Genomic DNA, 25,809 nt, shown 5'->3' on the forward strand with positions numbered 1-25,809 from the left:
ACACCCTGCGTTTTTTTACTGCTCCCCCTTAAAAAACGTCGTCCAAAGCGGTGCTTTCCCCTGAAACAACAGTGGCCTCTAGTGGCAACTGTGAGGTTGTTTCAGGATTTCGTTGCTAATCCGTGGTGAATCTTCTTGTGCATGGCAGTGTGTGAAAATAATTTAAAAAAACAACAACAGCAGCAGCCGTGGCTTCTCCTAGGCAAGTGTGCTTCAGAAGGAGGTGGCTTTGCAGCTGGAAGTGGCAAGAGGCCGGGGGGGCGGGGGGCCTTCCCTGTTTGTCCTGCTGGCCATGATTCAGTGCACGACCATGCTGTCTTAGATCCAGAGGAGTTAGCCGTGTTAGTCTGTAGTAGCAAAATCAAAAAGAGTCCAGTAGCACCTTTAAGACTAACCAATTTTATTATAGCATAAGCTTTCGAGAATCAAGTTCTCTTCATCAGATGCCTGATCAAAACTGTATCTGCCCAGTTTTGATCAGGCATCTGATGAAGAGAACTTGATTCTCGAAAGTTTATGCTATAATAAAATTGGTTAGTCTTAAAGGTGCTACTGGACTCTTTTTGACCATGCTGTCTGTATCTTAGTTTACATAACTGAGTGCAGGAATTGACCTGTCACAAGAGTTTGTATGTATCTCTTACGATATTTATTTGCTTCATTTATACTCTGCCTTTCTCACCAATGGGAACCCAAAGCCGCTTACAACATTCTCCTTGCTTCCATTTTATCCTCACAACAACCCTGAAAGGTAGGCTAAGAGAGTGACTGGCCCCAGGTCACCTAGCAAGCTTCAGGGCAAAGTGGGGACTTGCTTAGGTCTCACAGATGCTAGTCTGGCACTCTAACCACTACAGCCTTCCCATTCCAAAGAGCTCTGAGCAGGTGTCCTCCAAGAGCCAGTGGGAATGAGAGCATCTTACTTCAGAAGATGCTCAAGCTGAGACTTTAGCAAGTCTCTAGGGAAAAAGAGGTGGCCATCAAAAAGCATTACTGCATCCCCTTATGGTCCTGGTTTGGTGTAACCAACTTTATTGTAGCATCAGCTTTCAAGAGCCACAGCTCTCTTTGTCAGATGCATCGTCAGCTTTCAAGAACCACAGCTCTCTTTGTCAGATGCATCGTCAGATGCATCTAAGAGTGCTGTGGTTCTCGGAAGCTGACGATGCATCTGACGAAGAGAGCTGTGGCTCTCAAAAGCTGATGATGCATCTGATGAAGAGAGCTGCAGTTCTCACACTGTCAGCCTAACCTAAATCACAGATTTGATGTGAAGATAAAAAGGGGGAGGAGAAGAGAATGATATAAGCTTCTTTGGGCTCCTGTTGGGCATAAAGGCAGAGTGTAAATGAATTAAAATTTAGCACTCATTAAATACAAGAGAGGTGTGGGGGTGGACAAAGCACACGGCCTTTTAAAAATGTTTTTAAGGCGTATAAAATAAATCTTTGGACAAGGTCATGAAGTGATTCAAATATTTGTGGTGGGAAGAATAGTGTGTTTGTCGATGTCACAGATGCTAGCCAGGAATTGTCTGCCCTTTTGTAGAATTGCATACTGCAGTTATTTCTGTTTTCAAGGTTTGAGTGAAGCCCTGTCCACAAATCTACAGTGAAGGTAATCCTTCACAATGAGGGCCAATAATTTTAATTAATTGTTCCGTGTGTGTCATTGTAGTGATGGGAAAGGAGCGTGTGTACACACATGACTGGGTGAAAACTGCAAACTGTGCACAAATGGTCTGCTGGGACGTATGTCTTGTCGGAAGTTTCTTTTAAGAGAGTTGTAACTACCAACAATGAAGGGCCATTTTTGTTTGCAGGAAACGGGAGACAACAACCAGTTCTGCTGGCGGAACCTCTTCTCCTGCATCAACCTGCTGAGGATCCTCAACAAACTGACCAAGTGGAAACATTCCCGGACAATGGTGAGCAAGTTGGCTCCACTGGCCTGTTGCTGGGCTCGTTCTCTGGCCACGCCACCCCTCCTCAGAGGCTCAGCTTGTCGTTATCCCACCCACCGCAGCCACATGGGATGGGTCTGGCAACGTCCCCTCCTGGGCCTGTGCCGTTGCTTGGACCTGGGTTGGGATGTTGGAATTCCAACTTTGGCTGCTTGTTTGGGGAACATTAGAGAAGTGCTGCCTAAAGGGTTGTAGCTGCAGGGATGTAAAATCTCTTGCTTGCTTTGGATTCGAAGCCATAGAACGTCAACTGGGAAGCTGCCCTCTCAGTGGCAGAGGCTTCGTCTTTAGCAGGCTGCCTCAAGGCTGCAGAATTAGAACTGTAGAAGGCCTTTCCCCGATGCTGAAAGCCTCGACTGCGTTATCTGCCTAGTCTTGTGTTGGTTTTCTAAATCATGAGACTTCAGAGTGCTTTCAAAAGAAATGCGTTTTCATCTCTTTCCCCCGTTCGGTGTGTCGGTAGATGCTGGTGGTTTTCAAGTCTGCCCCTATCCTGAAACGAGCTTTAAAAGTGAAGCAAGCCATGATGCAGCTTTACGTCCTGAAGCTGCTGAAGATCCAGACCAAGTACCTGGGGCGCCAGTGGCGCAAGAGCAACATGAAGACCATGTCTGCCATCTACCAGAAAGTGCGCCACCGCATGAATGACGACTGGGCTTATGGCAATGGTGAGTGTGCGTGGGGGGGGGAGGGGGGCGGTACTCGACCGGAGAACTGCGGAGGCACAGTTCTGGCTTCTGATCCAGCTACTGAAAATCTTGGCGGTCTCTCCTTTGACTTGGATATATTGACTTCCTGTGGCACTTCTGAGCCATAAACTGCATCTGTGTCGCTATATTCGAAATAACCTGTGAGTAGATAGCGGCTCAGCTTGCAGCTGAGGGTCAGCAAAGACCCAGCGTTCCCTTTAACTACAGTCTGTGCTGTTTTTGGCATAAATAGCCATGAAGGTAAGAAGCTGCTTAATATCAGGAGGGCATTTTTAAATAAAGGGACTAAAATTGCTGTATAATGCAACAGTCCAAAAGGGGCTTTTGTAAAGGAGTGGCGCAGAGTGGTAAGCTGCAGTACTGCAGTCCAAGCTCTGCTCACGACCTGAGTTCGATCCCGGCGGAAGCCGGGTTCAGGTAGCCGGCTCAAGGTTGAGTCAGCCTTCCATCCTTCCGAGGTCGGAAAAATGAGTACCCAGTTTCCTGGGGGTAAAGTGTGGATAATCGGGGAAGGCAATGGCAAGCCACCCCGTAAAAAGTCTGCCAAGAAAATGTTGTGATGCGACGTCCCCCCACGGGTCAGTAATGACTTGGTGCTTGCACAGGGGACCTTTACCTTTTTTAGGATGGTAGTTTGTTGTATGTATCGCCTTGCTTTTCCTGCACTGCCTCGTAGCTTTGTCATCCAGTCTCTGCTTTGTGAATAGTATGCCATGCCTTAGTTTTCTGTTAGCATTGCCCCCTGCTTTCTGCAATCCTGGCCCTGTTGCATCATTACAGGATGTCTTGTGCTGTCTGATTGAATTATGATCTCTCTTATTTTGTAATCTGCCTTGAGTCTCAGGGAGATAGGTGGGCTATAAATTAACTTAACATATCAAGTCTCTTTCCCTGACTGGCAGTGGCCCACTCTTTCCCAGTTGTCTCTTAACTGGAGGTACCGCTGCCTGTACCGAGGAACTCCTGCATGCAAAGCAGGTGCTGTGCCACAGGCCTGCGCAGCCTCCACATTCATGATGAGTCAGCTCATTTTTAATATTCATAAAAGGTGCTGGGAATCCAAGCACGGCACCCCAAAAATGCTCTATTTTTAAACAAATTATATATTTATTTATTAGCTGCCTTTCTACCTTGCAGGAACTCAAGGCAGCTTACAATATAAACAAAATAATAAAAAAATGAATAAAAACAAAAGTTTAAAAACACAGTTTAGCGCTGCCAATGAATATAAACAGACAATTAATTAAACGAAGTCCTAAATAAATGCTCATGTCATGCAGTTGACATGAACAACCAAGAGAGTATCATGGAACAAGACAGAAAAAAACAGTAACACAGCCGTAAAAACTAACTAATAAACAATCAAATGTTATACAAAATTATTTTGATGTGTATTGATTTATAGAGAAAAAATAAGTGAAGTCATACAAGGAACTCCACATACACTTATCTTACTGAATAAATAGTTAGATAACTAAGTTCCAGTTCTTATACACAAATGGTAAAATCCAGGCCAGTTACATATCATTCATCCTACGAGTCTCATTTACATGTAAACAATAAACTTCTGTATACATTCAAGGACTTCTGAATATCAACAAGCAAATAAATTTCCGTGGATGATGTTCAGCCCAGAACACTATAGCCAAGTCTCTAAAGTGCAAGGTGCAATGCAATAAGAAGTCCTATAATTCCACCAAAATTTATAATGTGCAAGTTCCAAGCATAATAATTGAGAGTTCTTACAGTAATTCAAAAGGTTATGGTGTACAGATTCCAAGCGTGACCAAGTCAGGAGGTGCCTGTGGCTCTTTTGAGCACTCTTCCTCAATGTGGCATCTGGCTCATGTTTCAGGGCACTGGGCAAGGTCCTTGCCTGATTGGACTTGTGTATGGCAGGTGGTTCCCACCTAGAAACAGCTGACACTGGAGAAGCAGGTGAGCTCTGAGCCTCCCTGCAGTGCAGTCCTGTTGCCAGGAATGGCAGTAAATATGGCTCTTTTGGTTGATAGTAATTGAAAATGTGGATCTTCGTTGAGCCACCGAGTAAGTGCCAATATTCTAAGGTGATTTTTCAGCTGCTTTGTGCAAGTTGTGCTACAAACTGGAGCTATTGTAGCTGTGTAATCCAGGTTTTTAGTAAACGCACTCTGTTTGGAGTAATGCACTCGATTCCCATGCCACATTGCGGCTGGTTAAACGGCATTCTGTGTATAAAACTTTCCATGGCTGTGTCAACAATCAGAGGAGCAGCCAATGATATATTCTGTGTTGCTAGAAAAGCTGAATCTCTTTATTTCCCCCTTGATTTTTTTGTCTTTTTGGCACACAGATATTGATGCTCGGCCATGGGACTTCCAAGCGGAAGAATGCACTTTACGAGCCAACATTGAAGCATTTAATAGTCGTCGATATGATAAACCCCAAGACTCTGAATTTGCGCCAGTGGACAACTGCTTGCAGAGCGTATTGGGGCAGCACCTGGAACTTCCCGAGGATTTCCATTACTCCTACGAAGTCTGGTTGGAGAGAGAAGTGTTCTCACAGCCCATCCACTGGGAAGAATTGCTTCACTATCAGTAACAGGACTGGGAAGCTGAAACGGAACCAAATAATCATCTCGCTTTGGATAACCCGCACTGTGTCCAAGGAGAAAGGGGAGATTCTTCTATGCTCGGGGGCTCTTATGCCTGGCAGGAAATGTTACACTGAGTTGCCTTGTTAGGCCCCCCTCAATAAAATGCCCTCAAGTTTGTTAGTATCTTCCCTTTCCCCCAACTCTAGTCTAGTGTAAATGGGCTTGCAAGGTGCAATTGAGGTCCTGAGTCTCATCTATTTGCAAAGATATGATATAATATTTTGGGTGTGCAGATTTTCAGTCAGATGGGCTTTTCTGGTGCTGGGAGAGCAGAAGAAGAACTTGGAGCTTTCCAAAGTGGGCAGAGACCCAGATGTGTCCTCTTTGCCATACAGCTGTTCTTTATGTCCCTCCAACAGGTGGTTGCTGGTGCTCCCAACACATTATTAAGCAACTGAAGGCTGGATAAACAGCTCCTGTGGGCCCATGGGCTATAACTTGTTCACCTCTTTTATATATTTTTAAGGTCTGATACTGGATTTCTTCCTTTGCTTGCCTTGATACGAAAGTTGTTATCTACACCATGTTTTCTACAATCTGAGCAGTTCCTGTAACTGCGTACCTCCTGAACAAATGTGTGCATTTGAAATGTAACATGCAATTTGTTTCACAGAATCCTAAACACTACGAACTCCCTGGCTGGGGATGAAAGAAAGCTTGGGCACTTGCACGTGGCAATTCCATGAGTATTCAAACGTGAAAACTGCCCTTTAGGTATAATGTGAGCTCCAATTATAGCTTGGTGCATGTTACCCCCAGAGTGAAAAGTTCTTTGTATAAGTTTTCTAGAATTATCTCCATTTAAGCATGTTACAGGATGTGTTTTGCCTGTTTACTTGTAAAGATGGTTTTATGCTTCATGAAACCTGTCCCAAATGCCGCCTATAACACAGTGGGGCTGCCATGCCAAAGACAGGGCAGAACCACGATCTGTCCAAGGACCTGCGAATACCTAAAGGTAGCCCATATCTCGCCTGAAAACTTCAGGGTTAATGGAAAGCTCTTTGTGATATTTTTCAAAGATAAAGACTCCCTGTTATCCTATATATAAAGAAACCTGCAAATGTCTTGTATAAATGGGTAATGCATATATTTAGCTCCCAGCCAGAAATGTGGACTTAAAATTCAGAAAATATTCCATGGATCATTGGTATGTTTGGGAATCAGAAATGCGTGCTATCCATTCAAGAAAAGCATCCGTACATTTTAAGGGCACAAAGGTCACCTTGGGCTTTTAATTTATTGTATGAGGATTCATCTGTCTGTCTAAGCTCCTCTTGTAGAGCAAGGGGCAGTTTTATCTTTTATTGGGGTGGTTCTTAATTTGCATACCAGAAATTCAGTTTTTATTGTTGCAGAATGTATAGTATTTGGTAAACAGAACTGCACATCAATAGTTTATTTGGAAAGCGCACAACTTCCAAAGGATTGTGTACTAATGTCTCTGTTACTATGGAGTGAGAATGATCGTATCCTAGTGTGAGTTGCTTTAAAGCATTTTCTCAAGGAAATGACTATGTTAAGTCCACTTTTTATAAGCAGAGGTTGCAGTTAAAAATAAAAGTATCTCTTTAAGTGCATGTGTGTACAACGTTGCTCACTTCAGGGTGTCAATACTTAATAGAAGATAACAAAAGATGTGTTGCTTCTAAGAGCTAAAAGAGGTACATTTTACTTTATTTTAAAACCGTACAGAATTGTGAATATTCTATCACTACATTAGGAAATAAAGCAGTGAAGAAAAGCAAAACATTTAAGCAAAAAGAATGTTTCATTATCTTCACAAAATCCATACAATCACATTGCATCAAACTCACAAACAAGTAACAAAGAAATTAACTTTTACGAATTTTCATCTTGCTTTAACCAAAGTCAGCGCCAAAGTGGCTGATTTCCATGCAAACCTTGGATTATTAAACGAGAAATAACTAACTTTGCATTTTAACCAGCACTTACAACCTTTTAAACAACTTGTTAACCATCCGAACTTTATCGTAACTATTAACTTTTGTAGCAAGAGAGGAACCCTCCCTGTAACCCTGATGTATTTGGTGTTCCAGTAAGTTATACGGAATAACCCACCTGCTCTCTAATTCTCATTCATATTCTCTTTGGCTGTGGAGCCTAAAAAGAGTGGGATTTGGGGAGGGACCTCATTGGGGTATAAGGCTGTAAAGACCACCCTCCAAAGCAGCCATGCTCTCCAGGGAAACTGATCTCTGGAGATGTCTTGTAATTCAGATCATCAATAGGTCAGACCCCACCCCCCACCCCGGAGACTGGCAGCCCTATTACCATCCATAATGCACACAACCATAATTTCATGGTTCTTTTGTTTTGGCATTGAAAGGAAATTCTGCTTCTTATTTTCTAGTTTGTCTAAAGTACGTCTCCTTGAAGAGGCTTACTCACTTTCCTTGTGAGGAAACAGTGTGTGTGTGTGGGGGGGGGGGGGTTCTCCAAAAGCGACAACACAAGCCAAAAACAATTAAAAGTCCGGGACATCTAATAACCAATGCAGTAAGATGTGGATTGCAGAAATCTGAAACAAAGTGGAAACAAAGCATAAGCATCAACATGGCCTGTTAAGTGGTGAACAAATTACATAGAAAGATCAGACATAAAGCAACAGATGATATATATTATATACAGTAGCATAGTCTACAATCCCTATCCCTTTACCAGATTGAGGTGGGTTGTTGTGTTGGTAGTAGAGCAGCAAGATTCGAATCCAGAAGCATCACAAAGACCAATAAGATTTCCAGAGTATGAGGTCTGGGGTCTCAAAGCATCCTTCTTCAGATATGTATTTGATAAAGGGAATTTTGACTCTTGAAAGCTTATGCTCTGGAAATCTTGTTTTTTAAGGTGTTACTGTACTCGAATCTTGCTCTATTCCTTTACCAAAAGCAGCTTTCTAAACTATTTGTTATGCTAATCCTGTATATCTCCAAGAGTAGCGCCTCTGCAACAACCTACCCCATAACCTACAATACCCGGGACACAATGTATTACAGTCAGTAGCTATGGTTGTCAACCTCCAGGTGGAGCCTGGAGTTCTCCTGGAATTATAACTGACCTCCAGAGATCAATCCCCCTAGAGAAAATAGCAGCTTTGGAGGGTGGACTCTATGGTATACCATAGATTCTATGTGAAATCCCTCCCCACAGTCCCACCAAACCTCCAGGAATTTCTCATGGTCAGAGTGGGCAGTTGATCTCCAGATCACACAGGTCACTTCCTTTGCAAACAATGGCAGCTTCAGAGGGCAAACTTTTAACATAGATTCTAATTGAAATTCCATCCCTATTTCACTTTCCATAGGTTCCCTCCCCCCATCTCTACGAATTTCCCAGGCTGGAGTTGGCAACCCCAATCCGTAGCGCAAATTGCCAGCTCTTGAAGTCGTTTGGGATTGGGGGACGTGGTGTGATTGCTATGGTGCCCCTTTTGAACACACATGAGCAGGAAAGGCAGCGTATACAAAAATGGTTTGTAAAACGTAATTCAAGGAGGCGCTCATGAGGTAAATACAGCAAGATCCGGGTCCAACGGCACCTTAGGGGCCAACAAGAGTTTCATGGTATAAGCTTCCGAGAGTCAAAGCTCCCTTCATTAGATTCAAATAAGTTATGAGGTAAATTTGGGACGCCTTCTTATTTACTTCTCTTCACACACTCATTAAACAAATGGCTGGCCATATCTTTCTCCTCCCACTCCACTAAAAATACCACAGAGACTTCCCGCATCCCCCGCCCCCCTTTAAAGGCCGGAGACGGCGGCACTGAAAGGTGCGCGTGCGCAGTCCGACTTCTTTTCCCGCCTTTCCTTCTCCCCCCTCCCCCAGTCACGCACCCCCTTTCTCTCTACTCCGGCTGCTACATTTGCGCAGGCGCACCCGTAGGTTTTAGTCGGCACGCTCCGTTGCCAGGGTACGTGGAACCCTGTCGTTCACCATAGTAACCAACTTGGTCTGAAGCAAACACAAGCCGGCAGGCCCCGCCCACTCGCAAGAAACCCCGCCTGCGGGAAGAGGCAGGCGGGGGCTGGCGGTCCGGCGCGCTGCTCGTTATCCACAGCTCGCTGCGCGTGTACAGTGCACGTGAGGATCAGGACTTGCGTGTCATGGGAGCAGGGTAATTCAGGGGGAGGTCAGGGATAAGGAGGAGGATTCCTGTTGGCAAGGCGTGCGTCTCTTTGGTGGGGTTGCCAACCTCCAGGTGGTGGCTGGAGATCTCCCAGAATTACAACTGGCCTGTAGAGATCAGTTCCCCTGGAGAAAATGACTGCTTTGGGTGGGTCGGTGGGCTCTGTTGCATTATACCCCGCTGAGATCCCTCCCCTTCCCAAACCCTGCCCTCTCTGGGCTCCACCCCCCCCCCAAATCTCCAGGAATTTCCCAACCTGGAGCTGGCAACCCTATGGCCAGCTGACCAGAATTGCTTTTGTGCCTTTAGTAGCATCAGCTGTAGGAACCAGCAGGCGAAGCTCTATTCACAGCATGGCAACAATGGGATCGGCTGCTACTAGGGACACCAGTGGCCAGGTATAGCTTGGAGATCTCCTGGAATGACATCTCCAGACTACAGAGATCAGTTCCCCGGGAGAAAATGGCTGCTTTGGAGGGTGAATTTTACGGCATCCCTCTGAGCTTCCTCCGCTTCTAGGGTCACCAGCTCTGGGTTGGGAAATTCTGGTACGTTTTGTGGGGGGAGTATGGGGAGGGTGGTAGTTGAGGAGGAAAGGGTCTCAGTGGGGAATAATGTCATAGAGCCCACCCTCCAAAGTAGTCATTTTTTCCAGGGGAATTGATCTCAGTCGTCTGAAGATCAGTTGTGATTCCAAGAGATCTCAAGGCCCCACCTGGAGGATGGCGACCCTATCCCCTCCCCATACCCCACTCCTTCCAGACACCGCTGCCAAATCTCCAGGTATTTCCCAACCTGGAGTTGGCAACCCTAGCTGCGACTCCAGCTGATAATCCCCTCTGTTGCGGAACGTGTGCATTACATTTTAATTCTCATTTCTGTGCATGTTTTAATTCTTTGGAGCATCTTGGCTGAAATACAGGATAAAAGTGTTCGTGTAAGACCCGCACACCTGTTGAAAAGATGGCCAATCTTTGTATATGATATTTGGGGGAGAGAAAGCAGAGCCTGTCCGTGGTGGTGGTTAGTGGGACAGAACCATGGAGACTTGGGCTCGGCCCACGATGGGGCTGTGAAGTTCACCTTGGGCCACTCGCTCACCCTTCCCTAACCTCCCTTGGAAGATTGTGGTTGGCATAAAAAAGGGGTGAGGAGGGCTCTTTGGAGGTTGGGGGGGGCTAGAATGGAGCTGCCAGCTGTTTTCTATCCAGGCTTTTGTGTCCCGAAGTTCAGGAGGCAACACTTTTGCTCCATTTCCATGCAGGGGAAGCCACTCCGGTTGAATTTGTGCGGCTGCTGAAAGTGTAGGAACCCTGGCAGAGACAGTGGATAACCTGTCGCATGCACGGTTTAAAATTGAGGGGGTAAGATGCTGTTCCCTCCCCCTCCCCAAATCTTTTTGGAGTTCTTCAGAAATGTATGAAAAAGGGTATTGTGCCAAAAATTATTTTTTGCTCCCTGAGGGAAAAAAATCTGATTATGATGGGAAATCTTCTGGTTGAGGGGGGGGGGGAAGAGCTATCACAAGAAAAAGCAGAGATGCCCGCTCCTGGAGGGGCAATAAGAACAAGGGGCAGGAGCCAGTGTCCCCTTCCCCAGTCATTATTTGATATAGACGCTTGCCAGGAATTGACGGGGGGGATGCAACAGAGTAGCTGGGTTTACAGACTGCGCAGAACCACAGCTCAATTAAACTCCGTGCTAGTGTATGTAATGAGTCAGTGTGGTGTAGTGGTTAGAGTGTCAGGCTACGATCTGGGAGACCCAGGTTCGAAATTTGCTGGGTGACCTTGGGTCAATCACGCACACTCAGCCTAGCCTACCTCACAAGACAGTTGTGAGGCTAAAATGGGGGAGAGAGAAACAACGTAAGTTGCTTTGGGCCCCTGTTGGGAAGAAAACAGGGTATTAAAGAAGTAAATAAAATACTGTCCAACTGTGGGCCTCTCGACTAACTGGTTAGGGTCTGTCAAACGGGGTTCTTAAACCCTAGTTTGAAGTTGGTTTATTAACCACAGTTAGTCTCAGCGTGGTGCACAGATGTGGACATCCTGATTTAATCCTGGCTTGTTCCCTGGTGCCACCCTTGAATACCAGCTGAGCAGAGTGACAGCGCTGAAGCTGGTGTCTGTCAAGGCTAAGTAGGATCTCGATGGTAGTCTGCAAGCCGAATTCTGGTTTCACTAATGAACCAGAATTAAAAACAATCCAGGGTTTCATGCTGTGTTTGACCGAAGCCATGCAACACAGGGGTGGGGACTCTCTTGGCCTCTCCCTCCCCATACCGAACGAATTGTACCACATACCCCCCATCTCAATGTCACCCTTGTTCCAGGATATGATGAGTTTAAGAGCAGATTTTTCTTTTCCTCTGGCCCTCAGCCCCAGATTGAAAGAGGGGTTTCCACTTGCTTTTGAGGTTTCCAAGCAGGGATGCCGGCTTTTCCTGTTTTCAGTGCTGGCATCCCATCAGAGCCCTCAAAAACGGGCAGACCCAAATATGACCTCCTACCAGGTGAAAAATTTGCCCACCCATGCGTTAGAGCATCTGAAAGTTTATGGCATTTGGAATGGAGAGGGATTAGAGTTTGGCGATGCGCACCGCACGGCCATAAGCTTTGCGGAGCTTGAGCAGGCCGGGTTTCTGCCCATGCCCCATTTGTTCAACTTTCTCTGGCTCCTGGAAGGGAACAGGCAGGCTCAGTGGGGCGAGGCTGTGGTTCGGTGACAGAGCATCGGCTTCGCACGCAGAAGGTCCCAGCTTCAATCAGAAGCGGATGGTGGGTGAAATGGACAACCTCTAAAAGAGCTGCTGCCAGTCTGAGTAGGCGATACTGGCCTTGATGGAGAGATGTCTGATTCGGTATAAGGTATTCCTGAGAGCCTCTGGGCAGGAAGCAAGCATGGGCCACCCTGCCGAAGATCAAAAGTGGAAACGTTGCAGTCGTTTTACATACCGAGTGATTCCGCGCATGTTGGATAATGCACTTCCAGTCCTCTTTATAGATCATTTGAAACGGATTTTGTTGTGTGCGGAACAAAAAATCCACCTCAAATGATTGATAAAGTGCATTGAAAATGCATTATCCAACGTGTGCGGAATCAGCTACAGTGCCTCTGCACGGTGGTTATTTCTTTTTATTTTATATGCCTTTCTTCATTTATTACTCTACCTTCCTCCCTAGTGGAGAGCCAAAGTGGCTTACATCATACTCCTCTCCTTCATTTTTTTCCCTCGCAACAAATCCTGCGAGGTATGTTAGGCTGTGAGAGGGTGACTGGCCCAAGGCCACTGGGTGAGCCTCCATGGCAGAGCAGGGAACCAAACCTGGGTTGCCCAGATCCTAATCCATCGCTCTAGCCACTACACCACACTGCCTCCCAGTCGTTAGGTGATTAAAAACATCCAGCAGTCCTATGTGTGGGTGGAGGATCCTTGTCGTGAGGGTCCCTATCCGGCCGGCACAGTTGCCCCTTGGCTCTTAGTTCAGAGGTATCCTGGAGAGAACAGGAGGGTAGGCAGGGACTGTGCCACTCAACTAGACGTACAGGGTTCAGTAGCCAAGCTGTGAGGGTCTTCCTAGACGGACCTACAGCAACGCAACCCCCTTTGAGACTCTCACTTTCAAAGGAGCAGGGAGCGCCTGCACTGGGCGGGAAGACTGCTTTTAATTAGAGGAGGGGAGATGTGCTTTTGGATCAGTTGTCTGTGCAGAAGGCTTATTGGAGTTGGTTGTGGGAATGCGGGATATCAGGAGTTGCATAGCAGTTAATCTTGCGTGTGATCCATGCACTCTTGTGTTTTTTACAGTGCGGGCTGTGCCGTCTGGGACCTTTAAAATTTAAATCGGCTGCCATCCTCTGGGACTTGACGTGATGATCTGCAGTTTAGATCAGTAAAAGGCCGACACTATGGTAATATAGAAACGCACAGTTGTTCCCAGTGTGTGGACCAGACAGTCCTAAGGACGCAAAGACCACGGTATTGGTCAGGAAGGGAGATTCCACCCAAAGCCTTCCCAGGAAAATCTGCTTGCCTGTTTCAGATGATCTAGGATGGAGATAATTTCTCCCATCTTTGCTGACAGAGGATATCACAGAACCTACATTTCTTACACTTTTTTAAAATTAAATTTTAAAAAGCAAATATAACAATACCGAACCAACACCAGTGTATATACAAACTTCTCCGTGGCACACATTCAATCTGGGCTTTTTTTCAGCAGGAACGCGGTGGAACGGAGTTCTGGCACCTCTTGAAAATGGTCACGTGGCCGGTGGCCCCGCCCCCTGATCTCCAGACAGAGGGGAGTTGAGATCGCCCTCCGCGCCGCCAAGGCACAGAGGGCAATCTAAACTCCCGTCTGTCTGGAGATCAGGGGGCGGGGCCACCGGCCATGTGAGCATTTTCTCCAAGGGCAACCCACTGAGTTCCACCACCTCTTTAACCCTGCATTCAATTAAAACATAACCATAAGAAACCCAAAACTCAACAGTCTCTAAAGAGTTCCATAAATCTAGAAATTCAATAGGTCTTGACAATGAATGTTAGAAGAAACAATTTATTTTTCCTGCAAAAACTGCACAATAGGAAACCAAATTGCTTGAAAAATTTTCCGATAAGCTTCCAAATTCTGAATGCCTATAAAGCAGTCCACTTTTCCCAATATAAAATGGTTCCAGATGGAGTCGTACCAGTTTCGTAATGAGGGCCCTTACTTTTTTTTGATCCAGAGGAGTTAGTCATGTTAGTCTGTAGTAGCAAAATAGTAAAGAGTCCAGTAGCATCTTTTAAGACTAACCAATTTTATTGTAGCATAAGTTGTCTTCGTCAGATACATCTGACGAAGAGAGCTGTCGCTTTCGAAAGCTTTTGCTACAATAAAGTTGGTTAGTCGTAAAGGTGTTACTGGACTCTTTACTATTTTTATACTTTTTTGCTCTCTGAAGATTCATAGAATCTTGTAAGATTCCATGGGCTCCTGCAAGCCTTCATTTTCCCCACTGATTTGCCCACCTTTCCGCAATAGGGTCGGAGTCCTGAAGGAAGGCTACGGCCATCTATTGCAAGAAAAAAAATTGATTGTGGCAAAAACTTGAATGCACTGGAGCTCACTTCATATAAGATACCTGGAAACTCAAAAGCTACAACGGAAAAAGTGGGGTTTTTTAGTGTGTGTGTGAAATTCTAAGAAATTTAAAATACATGCAATCATCTTTTCCTATCATCTCTAATTTATTTTGCTGTTTTATTAATATAAACTAAAAACTGGGAGAAGGAACTACAAACTGCTGCTCCCTGTGTGATTTTTGCACGTAGGTTTGCCAGAGAGGGAGGAAAAAATAAACAATTGGAACAGAAAGCAGGTTTTGTATAAAAGAAAAGAACAGAAACAATCTCAGTCACCAGCAGGAACTACTAGCTTAACACCGAAAACACTAAACTTTTCAATAGCGTTATTGCTATTCACATTACAGTATGTTAAACGTGGACAAGATTAGTCACATTTAAACCATAAACATATCTTTGAAAATATATATTGTATTATCCAGGGCTTTTTTTCTGGGAAAAGAGGTAGTGGAACTCAGTGGGTTGCCAGCGGAGAAAATGGTCACATGGGCTGGTGGCCCCGTCCCCTGATCTCCAGACAGAGGGGAGTTTAGATGGCCCTCTGCGCCGCTTGGCGGCGCAGAGGGCATTCTAAACTCCCCTCTGTCTGGAGATCAGGGGGCGGGGCCACCAGCCATGTGACCATTTTCAAGAGGTTCCGGAACTCCGTTCCACCGCGTTCCCGCTGAAAAAAAAGCCCTGGTATTATCTAATGATTGCTCTACATTTGATATTGTCTTATCTAATGCTGTATGTAGATTCTCTAGTGTCAAGATTTTTATACCGCTGCACATTTTGAGTGAGTAAACCTTGTCCTGATAAGAAAATATTAGAGGTTTTTTCCTGTGATCCCCAAACTTTTCAATTCTCCCGCCTGGAAATATTGGGAAAAGTAGGGGTGCTTTTCTGATTCCCCCCCCCCCCCTGTTTTTTCTGAGTCTTCACATCTCTAAGTACAGGTAATACCCTTGTGGTCAGGAAATAATTCTGACCGCCCTGATCTTAGTCCCTTCCCCCTGCTTTTCTCCAGCCTGCTGCCTGTCTGAATGGTTCTGTTTTTCTTTTTGTTTTGCCTTTACAGGGTGGAAAAGGGAAAGGCAAAGGCAAGGGCAAGGGCAAGGGCAAAGGGAAGAAATCGAAAAAGGCTGCTGCAGAGGTGGATATCCTGAGCCCGGCTGCCATGCTCAATGCCTACTACATCGCCCACAATGCTGCTGCCTGCTTGGAGTTCCGTGGGTTCCCGTGGTCTGGCTCTCTGAAGAAGAAAGGGAAGGGGAAGAAGCGGAAATAGGAAGCCTCCAGGTTTTCAGGGAGAGTTTCAGGGCTGCTGGACTGGGGAGAAAGACTGGTGGAGACTAGTTGGGTTTCTCAGTTTGGGGGTCACTGCTGTTGCAGTCAGGAGCAAGAAGCACTCCCAGCCCCATTCTAGAAGTAAAGCCTTGCTTTTCAGTGCCTGCCCGGGCTCTGTAGTGGTCGCCTCATGTTTGGCACAGAGCCCGTAGGACTTGGGCTCGACCACATTTAGGGATCAGTTTGGCCCTAATTGTTGGCTCTGCTTCTTTGGGACCGGACACTGGCATCGCTGCAGCTGGTGGGCCTTTCTGGATGTGTGCAGTTCCCTCACTGCCTAGAGCGGGGTCTGCACGCAGCAAGCGAAAGTCTTGCTCACACATGTGGGCGAACGAGCTTGGAATGTGGAGGCAGAACCCTGAGAATGGCGGAATGGAGAGCAGTGCTGCAGACTTCACTAAAGGCGATGGCTTCCAGGTCTGAATGTTCTTTTGCGTAACATTGACCAGGCAGATAGAAAGCTACCAAAGCAGAGAGAGATTCTATACACCACTCCGCTTAAGGTGCTGGTTTTCTGCTTCTAGGAAGTTCCTAACAGGCAGAGCATGTGAACAATGCATGCGCCTTGATCGTTCCCTCGCAGTCCAAACAGAAGCAGCCCGTGACATTTCATCCTGCCCCCATTCTCCGGCACATGTGAGTCAGGCCTTTGTAACTTGCATGCCAGTCAGGGACAACTAAAGTATAAAAGCAACCTGAACATCTTGCATGGGTTAGTATAATTCAAGGAATATCCATTATGCTGGAAGCCGTCTCTCGCTGCTTCCATTAGGGCTGGCTTTCTGAAAGCGTATCCCAGAATCTTTTGGGGTTATAGGGCCTATGGGGATACCCATCAGATTCTTGATATGGTGACACCCCTCCTCCTCCCCAAAGCCCTGTTATTTGCCATCATCAATATTTTGCCCTAAGCTAGACCCTGGTTTGCAGCATGGGCACCCATCTGGCCTCCTTCCGGTTTCTAAGAATCCTGTTTGTTCCAGTAAGAAGGGTTGCATTTTGTGTGGACGGGGGGTGGGGGAGTAGAGGCACACACCTACGATCTACCTATGTCCAAGTGATTCCAGATTAGGCATTGGAAAGCAAAGGGGTATGAATTTGCTATGGTGTAAGGATGGGACATGAAATGGTGCGTAGGCTGCTTTTATCAAGAGCAGTGATGGTTGGTATCTCTGTCCAAAAGGTCAGACTTAAAAGCACCAATCAGAACAGGGGGAAAAAATGCTCCCTTTCTGAACTGGGGTGGGGAGGGGGGCTTTGCCATGCAGGCTCAGGGGCAGGGAGAAGGAATTGTGCCAATCAGGAAATGTAATAATGCCAAGAGGTGCCTCTCAGTAGTGGCAAAACCTTGGCCTATCCTGGCAAAACCTGGGCATAACTTCCCTGCTTTGCCTTGTTGATGGACTCTTCTCCCAGGGCGGCCTCTTTCCCTACAGCTGTTTTGTGCTGATAAAAGTTTACCTCCGGTGAACAGGCTGGAGGCTGAGAGGGATAGGATATATACTGCCTAGCCTCACCACTCCCTTTCTGGAAGAGACATACGCTGCTGGTTTGGAAGGGCAGCCAGTGCTGTCTTCACGGAGAATATGTTGTAATGGACATGAGGCCTGGGCACGCTTTTTGTAAAGAGTGAATCTGGCTTTCCTGCCCGCTTTGAGGGCTCTTCTCTGGAGCGCTCGGCTAGATTGGAAGAGGGACACATTTTGCCTTCTATATGCAACGCACTGCAAGCTCAATGGAAGCTCAGAATACTTTTTGTGGCCAGGGAGAATTCAACAGAACTGACTCTAAAAGCCATATATTTTATGTTATTTTTTAATGGTGCTATTTGTTACTTAAACCTGGCAACAAGGCATAGGATTTGTTTAAGGCTATGCAGCCAGAAACCTACACGTACCCCCGCAATGGCTACCAAGAGACAAGTAAAAAGTAATTGGAGGACGGCATTGGGGGTGTTTTGCAGTCTAGGGAGAGGCACCCGGTCTGAAACTTGCTTATGGGAAAACCCAGGCTGAAAAAAATACGTTGACACACTGGCCACGATCCAGGGCCCATGTGCAATTGGTGGAGGGGAGGCCTAACCCTGCCATTATGTTTCATGCCCGTTTCCCAACACCTGGGTCTGTCCTCGGGGCAAAAACCCAGACTGTGAAGAGGCTCAAATTAAAACGGAGGGCTCTACGAAGCCATTTCTTAAATAGTGTAAATTATCTACAAATTCTTTTTAATTTTTTTTTAATGTGTTTATTAGTAACTCGCAATTGTGTATAGCATCCGTTTTTAGTCTGTGCTTGGTTCAGAAGCATGTTTAATGCAGATCTCCATCTTCTGCTGCCCGTCCTGGGTTCTCAGCCAGAATTCATTAGTCGCTTGAGTGAAGGCGAGGGGAGCTGCTTCCCAAAACGCCAGCTCTTGCAGTAGGAAAGCAGGAGCCCCTGTGAGTTTGTGATGATTGCTTCTTTCTGCAGTTAGCTGAAAGATGGTTTGTCTGCAGAGGGAAATGCTCGGTTGGGAAAGGAAGGTTAGCAGCATGAGCAGAGAGCAGATATTAAAAGGGAAGCTAGGGAGGTTGCAAGAGGAAAAGAGGAACACTGGAGAAGGACAAAAGACGAGCAGAAAAACAAGTTGATAGAGGATGGTTAGACATGGAGAGAAGGGGATGGTCTCTCCACTCACAAATTAGGCTTTCCCATACCCCTAAACTATGCAGACGACCCTGTTTGCTCTGGCCCTTCACAGACTGTCTTGTCACGGTTGCTGTGTGGCTGATCTGCACAGCTAGCAGCCCCTTAGAAACAAGATGCAAGAGAGTTTTTACTCAGCCAGCGTCACTTCCTTGCTGGGAAGAATTACCCTCTGGGCTTTAAAGGAGGCCAGTTTGACTCTTGCCCCTAATACTTCTGTTCCCTTATTTACAGCTTCTTCCCTGTCTTATAAAGGTTTCCCCAGGTGTACTGCAGAAGTTTACATGGTTACTCTGCAAAGGAAAAACCAAACAGAAACAGGCTGATCTACTCTGCAGTTATCTATCCCATTGCAATGAGGGGAGGCTCGTTTGGTTTGAGATTCCTGGACAATTGGCTGTAATCTGTGGCTTTTGTTCTGGAACCTGTTTCCAGGCTGTGAAGCAAGCACACAGCAAGCAAGATGTAAAGGAGGGCTGCTGGGAGGGAGTGGAAGGGGCTGTATCTTTTGTCAGTTTGCTTTGATTTCCAAATCTTCGATGATTAATCGACTTGTCTCTTTGTGGGTAATAAACTTTCAGTCAGAATTGTTTTCTCTGCATGAACAGTGTTTTTCCCATTTGTTCCTCCAGGGAGGCTGAGCTCTGAGCCGCTGGAAATTTTCTTTTGGGGGTATCATTCCCAGCATTTTGCAGTGTGTGAAATGAGGTCTTTCAAAAATGCTCTCGTTATGCTCCTGTCCCTTTAGCAGCAGCATTGAACACACAAAAGTTTAGGAGGGAAAATATTGCTTGTTACTAAGATCAGATAACAGGAACCGTTCTCTGCTTGATTTCTGTATGCCCATATGGCTGATAAAGGCACCAAAGCAGAGAACCAGTGAAAGAGAATTCTGCCCCAATTGTTAAAAAGGCCTTGGGCTTCCAGTGTTTACTATTGCTACTGGCCCAGCTTCTTTGATTTCAACTGCAGCAAGATATCCCCATGCCAGGAAAAGCTTTGCTTGGTTTATTTTCTGCGTGTCAAGCAGCAGGTCATGGCACAGAAGAAAGCCAAAATTTCTCCACTGACAGCTAGATCCCCATTCCAACACAAGGCATGAGAGAACTTGTGCTTAGGGTTTCCATCTCCCTTCAGAAGGCTATAGAAGCCCCCGAGGCCCCAACTTCTATGAACTACTTCTTGAGTTAATTTCAGGTGGATAGCCATGTCAGTCAAAAGAAGACCAAGATTAATCTAGTTGGTCTTTAAGATGCTACTGGACCCGAATCTTGCTCTTCTTTGGATAGTGTTATTAGAAACTCACCTGGGTTCACTAGAGTGCTGCTATATGCAGATGTGGATCAAACCACAATCTCTTCAGTAGCAGCTTTCTCATTACCCTTCACAGCCCATTTGCTACCTAATGCAAATCCACTCTCCTGCAAAAGATGGTATGGTGCGATTGTGGTACATCGCTGCTGCTTTGCAACTTGGGACGTGGACCTTTAAATCTCCCACCGAAGCCACAGACTAGGTCATTACAGCTCTATGTTAGACCTCATTGGGAGCACTGTTTAGAGTTTTGGGCGCCACGGTTTAAGAAGGATGTTGGGAAGCTGGAACGTGTCCAGGGGAGGGGCCTGGAGACCGTCAAGCTACAAGTGACTTTTTTCACACGTAGAACACTTGATCGTTTTCGCAAGTTTTCCTGGGAAGTGAAGTCCGAGTGTCCTTCCCCTCTCTGTTAGAATCGCTGCCTGAAGAGCCAGAGAAAGCCGGCGGCAGCAGCAGCACTTTTTGCAAATCATTCCTCCAGTCACAAGCCTGCTCTCAAGGTCTTTAGGGGCAGGCAGCTGCAGCTTTCTCCCTGGACGTCTTGCTCCCAGGGAGCTGCTCTGGAGAAAGCTGACATGTCGGTGAAGCCAAGCAAGACACCCAGGGAGAAAGCTGCAGCTTCCCGCCCCCAAAGATCGTTGAGAGCAAGCTTGTGACTGGAGGAACAATTTGCAAAAGCTGCTGCTGCCGCTGGCTTTCTCTGGTTCTTCAGGCAGCGATTCTAACAGAGAGGGGAAGGACACGGGGACTTCAGTTCCCAGGAAAACTTGCGAAAATGATCAAGTGTTCTACGTGTGAAAAAAGCCACTTGTAGCTTGGCTCCAAGTCTTAAGAGGGAAAATTGAAGGAGCTGGGTATGTTTAGCCAGGAGAGGAAGAGACTGAGAGGTGACATGATAGCCCTCTTCCAGTATTTGAAGGGCTGTCACATAGAGGATGGAGCAGAGCTGTTTTCTTTGCCCTAGCAAGGTGGTCCAGAAACAATGGGTTAAAATAAAAGCAAAAGTTTTCTGCTAAACATTAGGAAGAACTTCCTGACATAGCAGCCCCTCAGTGGAACAGGCTTCCTTGGGAGGTGGCGGGCTCTCCTCCTTGGAGGTATTGAAGAGGGTAGATGGCCATCTGTCAGCAATGCTGATTCTGTGACTCAATATGAACTTAAGCTGATCATGAGAAGCAGGGCAGGAAGGGATGAGCCAGAGCTCGGCTCTCGTGGCTTCTTCTTACGTGCCCAGGGTAATGCTGATCACCACTTTGGGGGTCAGGAAGAAATTTTCCTCCAGACCAGACTGGCCAGGCATCCTGGAGGTTTTTTGCCTTCCTCTGGGCATAGCGCAGGGGTCACTGAGGGAGGTGGGGGGCATAGCTGCGAATTTCCTGCATTGTGCAGGGGGCTGGACTAGATGGTCCTTGGGGTACCTTCCAGCTCTATGTTTCTGTTGACTGCTTGTCATTCAGCCCACATGGATGAGGCAGAAAGCAGGGCGGTGTTAAAAAGGACTGGAATGGGTGGCAGGGCCTACAGCTCCCTTGTTTCCCACTTTAACGTGAAACAAAGATTTGAGTTTAGTGTTACTGCATTGACAGTTGAGGGCTAAACTGACCCGACAGGAAATACTTGACCAAATTCTGCTGAGTCCCTTCTTCCCTTAGGACATGTCCAGGCAGGCAGGCAGCAGGCCGTGTTTTTTAGACTACAGGTGCTTTTACAGCTGATGGAGATTAGCCAAGAAAAGCAGGAGGCAGTCTCATGTGACAGTCTAGGGTTCTGAAGACCTGGATTCAAATCCCTGCTGTGGTCTGAAGCTTGTTGGGTGGCCTAGCTAGGCCGGTCACACACCCTCAGCCTAACTTCCCTTATGAGAATGTTAGCAATGTTAGCACACTACATCCCTCTTAACGCAGCATAGGAAGGACAGGGTAGAATGCAAATAAATGGGGCAGGATCCAAGTATTTTGAGAATTCAACTGAATCCCCAAACACAGGCTGCTTTCGATATGAAGATATTCATGCCTGTAGTGAAACACTTGGGAAATTAATTGGTGTTATGGCACACTTTTTTCACCCCTTTTCCCAAATCCTTTTCCGTCCACCATTTAATGCCCCTTGCCTCATGCTCACATTTTACCTCCATGATGGGCAGCCCGGCATCTCTGTCTTGATCAAGCCAGAAGGCAGGGAGGGCTTTTTCCTCCCCGCGCAACCCGAAACTTTCACAGATAACATTTAGTGGTCCTCTGTATTTCTGCCTTGCATTTTTGGAAAGCTTTCTGCTGTTGGGGCCTTGAACGCATCTTCAACGGAGAAGACCACGTGCTCTTGTGTTGGGTCTTCCTGCTGTTGCACCTGGGAATGAGGGCGGGCTTCCTGCATTTCAAGCTGCGTTGCTGTGCTCTGAGGACCCTTTCCCCAAAGCACCCAGGATCAGGGCCCTGTGACGGCTCCCCTCTCTCAGGTACACCCAAGTCCTTTGACAGTGCAGGCAAAAATTCCTGCCCCATGCCACACTCGAGTCTCTTATTCAGAAGCACAGGTGCCGTCTGGAATGGGGACTTGGAAGGGCTCTGCACTACAAATGTTCTGGGCCAGATCATGCACCCATGCCACCAAGAGGTGCCTCCATAACAGCATGTCTCTCACACTGCACGTGCTTCATGTTCACACATGATGCTTGGAAGGGTGGCCGCCCAAAATCCCCCTGGTACTTTGGTGAAAGTTTACTTGCAATTCTTGCGCAAAAGACCTCTGACGCACACTGATGAGGGAGTCGTAGGACATCTGTCAGTCTGGGCCTTTAGGTCCTTCCATGAGCCATATGGGAAGCAGCAGAGAATTTCTGTGCTTCCAGACGTGCACCTTCAGGACAAGGTACAAAGAATGTACTTACTAGTTTGTATGGGTTTGGGGGCAACTTGGTAGGAAATGCTAATTGTACAAGCACTTGAGGGCTTTTAAACAGCTGGTAACACTACACAGGACATAGGAGTACTTGTAAAAAAATGATTAGCAAGAGGATTCTCAAAAAACTTGAGTCTCCTGTTTGTGCATCCCAACTACAAGCAAGCAAGCCAGACTTAAAAATCTGATTTTACTGCAACCATATAAGCTGCAAAGTAACACTAAAATGAAGGCCCAGTTATGATATTGGCGGGGAAAGGAGGAACGGCTGATTCATTCTGTTCTGCTCGCCTGGCAGTTTCTGCTACCCTTCGTTGGACCAAAATACAGACATCTGTTCTCGCCTGTAATAAAGCTTCATTTCTATGACAGAATGCCCATTCCTTTGCCTCCAATGCTTTGTTACTTTGCCTTATATATTCCTCAAAATGATAAGCTTGCATTCAACACTAGCAGTTGCAGCGAGCTACCCAATCCTAAACACAACTGCTCACAGAGACAGTGTTGTGCATTGGTTAGAAGATCAGACAAGGACCTGGTAGACCTGGCTTCAAATACTCTCCTCAGCCATAACGCGGATCTTCGATCAGTCGTTCTCCGCCTAACCTGCCTTGCAGTCTTGTAGGGGAGGCCATGCAATTGAATGAATACAATTGAATGAATGAATCACTGATGAATTGGGACCTGTCAAAACCAAACTCCTAACATTCACATTAGTTTTAACTCATCAAGAAATGGGAAAGGGATATGCCTTGAGAAAAACTAAACAGTGTTTTGTGTGTGCTGACAACTCCCTGTGCCATGTTTTTGACATTTTAAATGTATAAAACAACATGTTTTCACGCTGTAAGCACAGTTTCGTTGCATGTCACAGTTCAAGGGTTGTGGTTGAAAAGTCTCACAATCTTTCCTTTGCAATCTATGACAAGCAGGGCTTGGCTGCAACCAAGCAACCGGGCTCAAACCATTTCCTCATCAGAGTGGGTATCATGTACATTCAGAGCTGTCAACAGCTGTGCAAACGGAACCAGCGATTCTCAGTTCTGAGTTTAGCATGGGGAACCAGCAAACCCCATTCAGCAGAGATTTGATACCTGCAGAGTCAAAATACACTTTGCAAACCCCTCACTCTCCCTCCCTTATTTTCTAGGAGCTGATTTGGCTTGTATGACCCCCCAGTCCCCCCCTAATTATTGCAAGAAGATTCCTCATTACAGAGTACATGTTTATTTGATGTGTTTTTATCTGGCGTCATCCGAGGAGATAAGGGCAGCCTACATGTGTCTTCCCTACTCCATTTTATTATCACATTTAGCTAGACTGAGAGGATCGGAGGCCAAATGTCACCGAGGCTGTCACAGCTGCACTCTGTGTGTGTGTACATACATACAAGATATATGTGTGTACGAGATACATGCATGTGTACACACATCCACATATAAAAATATACATACATTAATACATACATGTGTACGTACGTACACACATGTATATAAACATATATCTAAACACACACACATATGCACATACATATATATGCACACACATATGCACGTGTATACACAACAGTTTACAAATATACACTTAACAAACGTCAAAACCCTGTATTTCAGGGATTCAGCGGCATGCCTCTGTCGCTCCAGACTCCATCCACTGCCACCCCCCTGCAAGCAGAGCTGGGCGAGTCCACCTTCCCAAGATGGCGCACCCAGCCCAATCCAGCAACACTAACGAAGACCTCACGAATATGGCCGCCGACCTCCTCCGCATGGCCCCCGGCCCTTCCCAACATGGCTGCCAAAGCGGTCCCTCAGCCCGCCTCTAAACGACCCTCCCAAAATGGCGCCCGTGACGCCGCTTCTCCTCTCACTCAGACCCATTCACGATGTTCGTTCGCTAGAACGAGCGCGGCAGAACTCCCCGGATGAGGCACACGTCGCTTCGTTGCTGTGTTGCGCTGCCCTACGCAGTCGATAAGGAAATATGAAAAAAAAGCGGGCCCGGCCGCCCTTCTCATCATGGCGGCGCGGCGGCTCCCCTCACGCCGTGCGTCCTCCCCTCCCCCTCCCCGCTCGGCCTGCTGCCGCCGCCGCCGCCGGACTCGAGTGCCGCCCGAGCTAGGCCCGAGCCTTGGCGCGCGCCTCTCCCGCTCCCGCCCTCGCCCCGGCGTCGCCTCAGCGGGAGGCCCGCCCGCCAGTCCGCCCAGCGCCGCTCGCCTCAGGCGGCCCCGGCCAGGCCCAGCCCGAGGGGCGCGCTCCCTGCCCGCCTCGCGCGGCCGTGTGTGGCGCTCCCTCCCTCCCTCCCGCGCGCGCCGCCCGGCTCTCCCCTCCCCTCCTCGCCGGCGGCGCCCCCGGCCGCTTCCTGCCCGCCCGCCCGCCGGCCGGCCCGAGCCCAGGCTCCACGGCGCAGGCCCGCTGCAGCGCAGCCGCTCTGAGGTGAGTGTCCTACCGCGCAATCTCCCAGCAGCTCCTCGCTCGCCTCGCACCAGACCCGGCGCAGCCGCAGCAACGCGGGGGCCCCGCGCCGCCTCGCCCTCCGCCTCCTCCCCACACCCGCGCCGGCGCCTCGGACGCCTCGCCCGGCCGCCCAGGCCGCGCTAGGCCGCGGGGCGGGCGGGCGAGCGTGGGGGGGGGGAGGCGCGCCGGCGGGAGACGGGCCGCGCCCGGGCGGGGGGAGCCGGAGGGACGGGACGGGCGCGGCGGGCGGCGGGGCCGGGAGGCCGAGAAACCCCCCCCCCGCGTCCTGCCTCCCCCCGCGTCTTCCTCCCGCCCTGAAAAAATGTCAAGATGGGCCCTGCCCGCCTCTCCTGAGGGGCTGAATTAGAGGGGCGCAGCATTGGTCAACTTACTAGTTGAAGGAGGGGGGCGTCATTTATTGAATTATTGGTTGAATGGGGGGGCCGTTTGTTAAAATACGTGGTGAATTGAGGGGGGCATTATTTATTACATTATTGTTTGAATGAGGGCCTCATTTTTTAAAATTAGTTGTAT

The 25,809-nt window shown here is 47.5% G+C and overlaps 3 protein-coding genes and 1 long non-coding RNA gene across 6 annotated transcripts in view; 3 read left to right on the forward strand and 1 right to left on the reverse strand.

Moving 5' to 3' along the window:
• STRIP2 (striatin interacting protein 2) overlaps nucleotides 1-6,992 on the forward strand; it is a 46,379-nt gene extending 39,387 nt beyond the window's left edge. The window contains exons 19-21 of the mRNA XM_054989463.1: nucleotides 1,823-1,927; nucleotides 2,427-2,631; nucleotides 5,006-6,992. Coding sequence (XP_054845438.1) covers nucleotides 1,823-1,927; nucleotides 2,427-2,631; nucleotides 5,006-5,256 — 561 coding nt within the window. The 3' untranslated portion in view covers nucleotides 5,257-6,992. The remainder of the gene's footprint in view (nucleotides 1-1,822; nucleotides 1,928-2,426; nucleotides 2,632-5,005) is intronic.
• Nucleotides 6,993-9,359: 2,367 nt separating this feature from the next.
• On the forward strand, nucleotides 9,360-16,090 carry SMKR1 (small lysine rich protein 1). Its single transcript, XM_054988680.1, has 4 exons — nucleotides 9,360-9,448; nucleotides 10,725-10,824; nucleotides 13,272-13,375; nucleotides 15,652-16,090. The coding sequence occupies exons 3-4, from the start codon at nucleotides 13,373-13,375 to the stop codon at nucleotides 15,859-15,861; spliced, it is 213 nt and encodes a 70-aa protein (XP_054844655.1). The 5' UTR covers nucleotides 9,360-9,448; nucleotides 10,725-10,824; nucleotides 13,272-13,372; the 3' UTR covers nucleotides 15,862-16,090.
• Nucleotides 16,091-17,219: 1,129 nt separating this feature from the next.
• On the reverse strand, nucleotides 17,220-25,361 carry LOC129335849 (uncharacterized). 2 transcript variants are annotated; one of them, XR_008597642.1, is made up of 3 exons: nucleotides 25,268-25,361; nucleotides 22,643-22,777; nucleotides 17,220-18,511 (listed from the first exon to the last, which is right to left on the reverse strand). It is a non-coding gene; the product is annotated as an uncharacterized LOC129335849 (long non-coding RNA). The 2 variants fall into 2 exon arrangements; XR_008597641.1 differs by having other exon boundaries at nucleotides 22,050-22,777.
• The window catches only part of NRF1 (nuclear respiratory factor 1), a 68,082-nt gene continuing 66,808 nt past the window's right edge, over nucleotides 24,536-25,809 (forward strand). For both annotated transcript variants that reach the window (XM_054988677.1, XM_054988679.1), the window contains exon 1: nucleotides 24,536-25,254. The gene's annotated coding sequence lies outside the window, so the exon portion shown is untranslated. The remainder of the gene's footprint in view (nucleotides 25,255-25,809) is intronic.

The sequence above is a fragment of the Eublepharis macularius genome, chromosome 9 (genome assembly GCF_028583425.1).
Source record: "Eublepharis macularius isolate TG4126 chromosome 9, MPM_Emac_v1.0, whole genome shotgun sequence".
Lineage (NCBI taxonomy): Eukaryota > Metazoa > Chordata > Lepidosauria > Squamata > Eublepharidae > Eublepharis > Eublepharis macularius.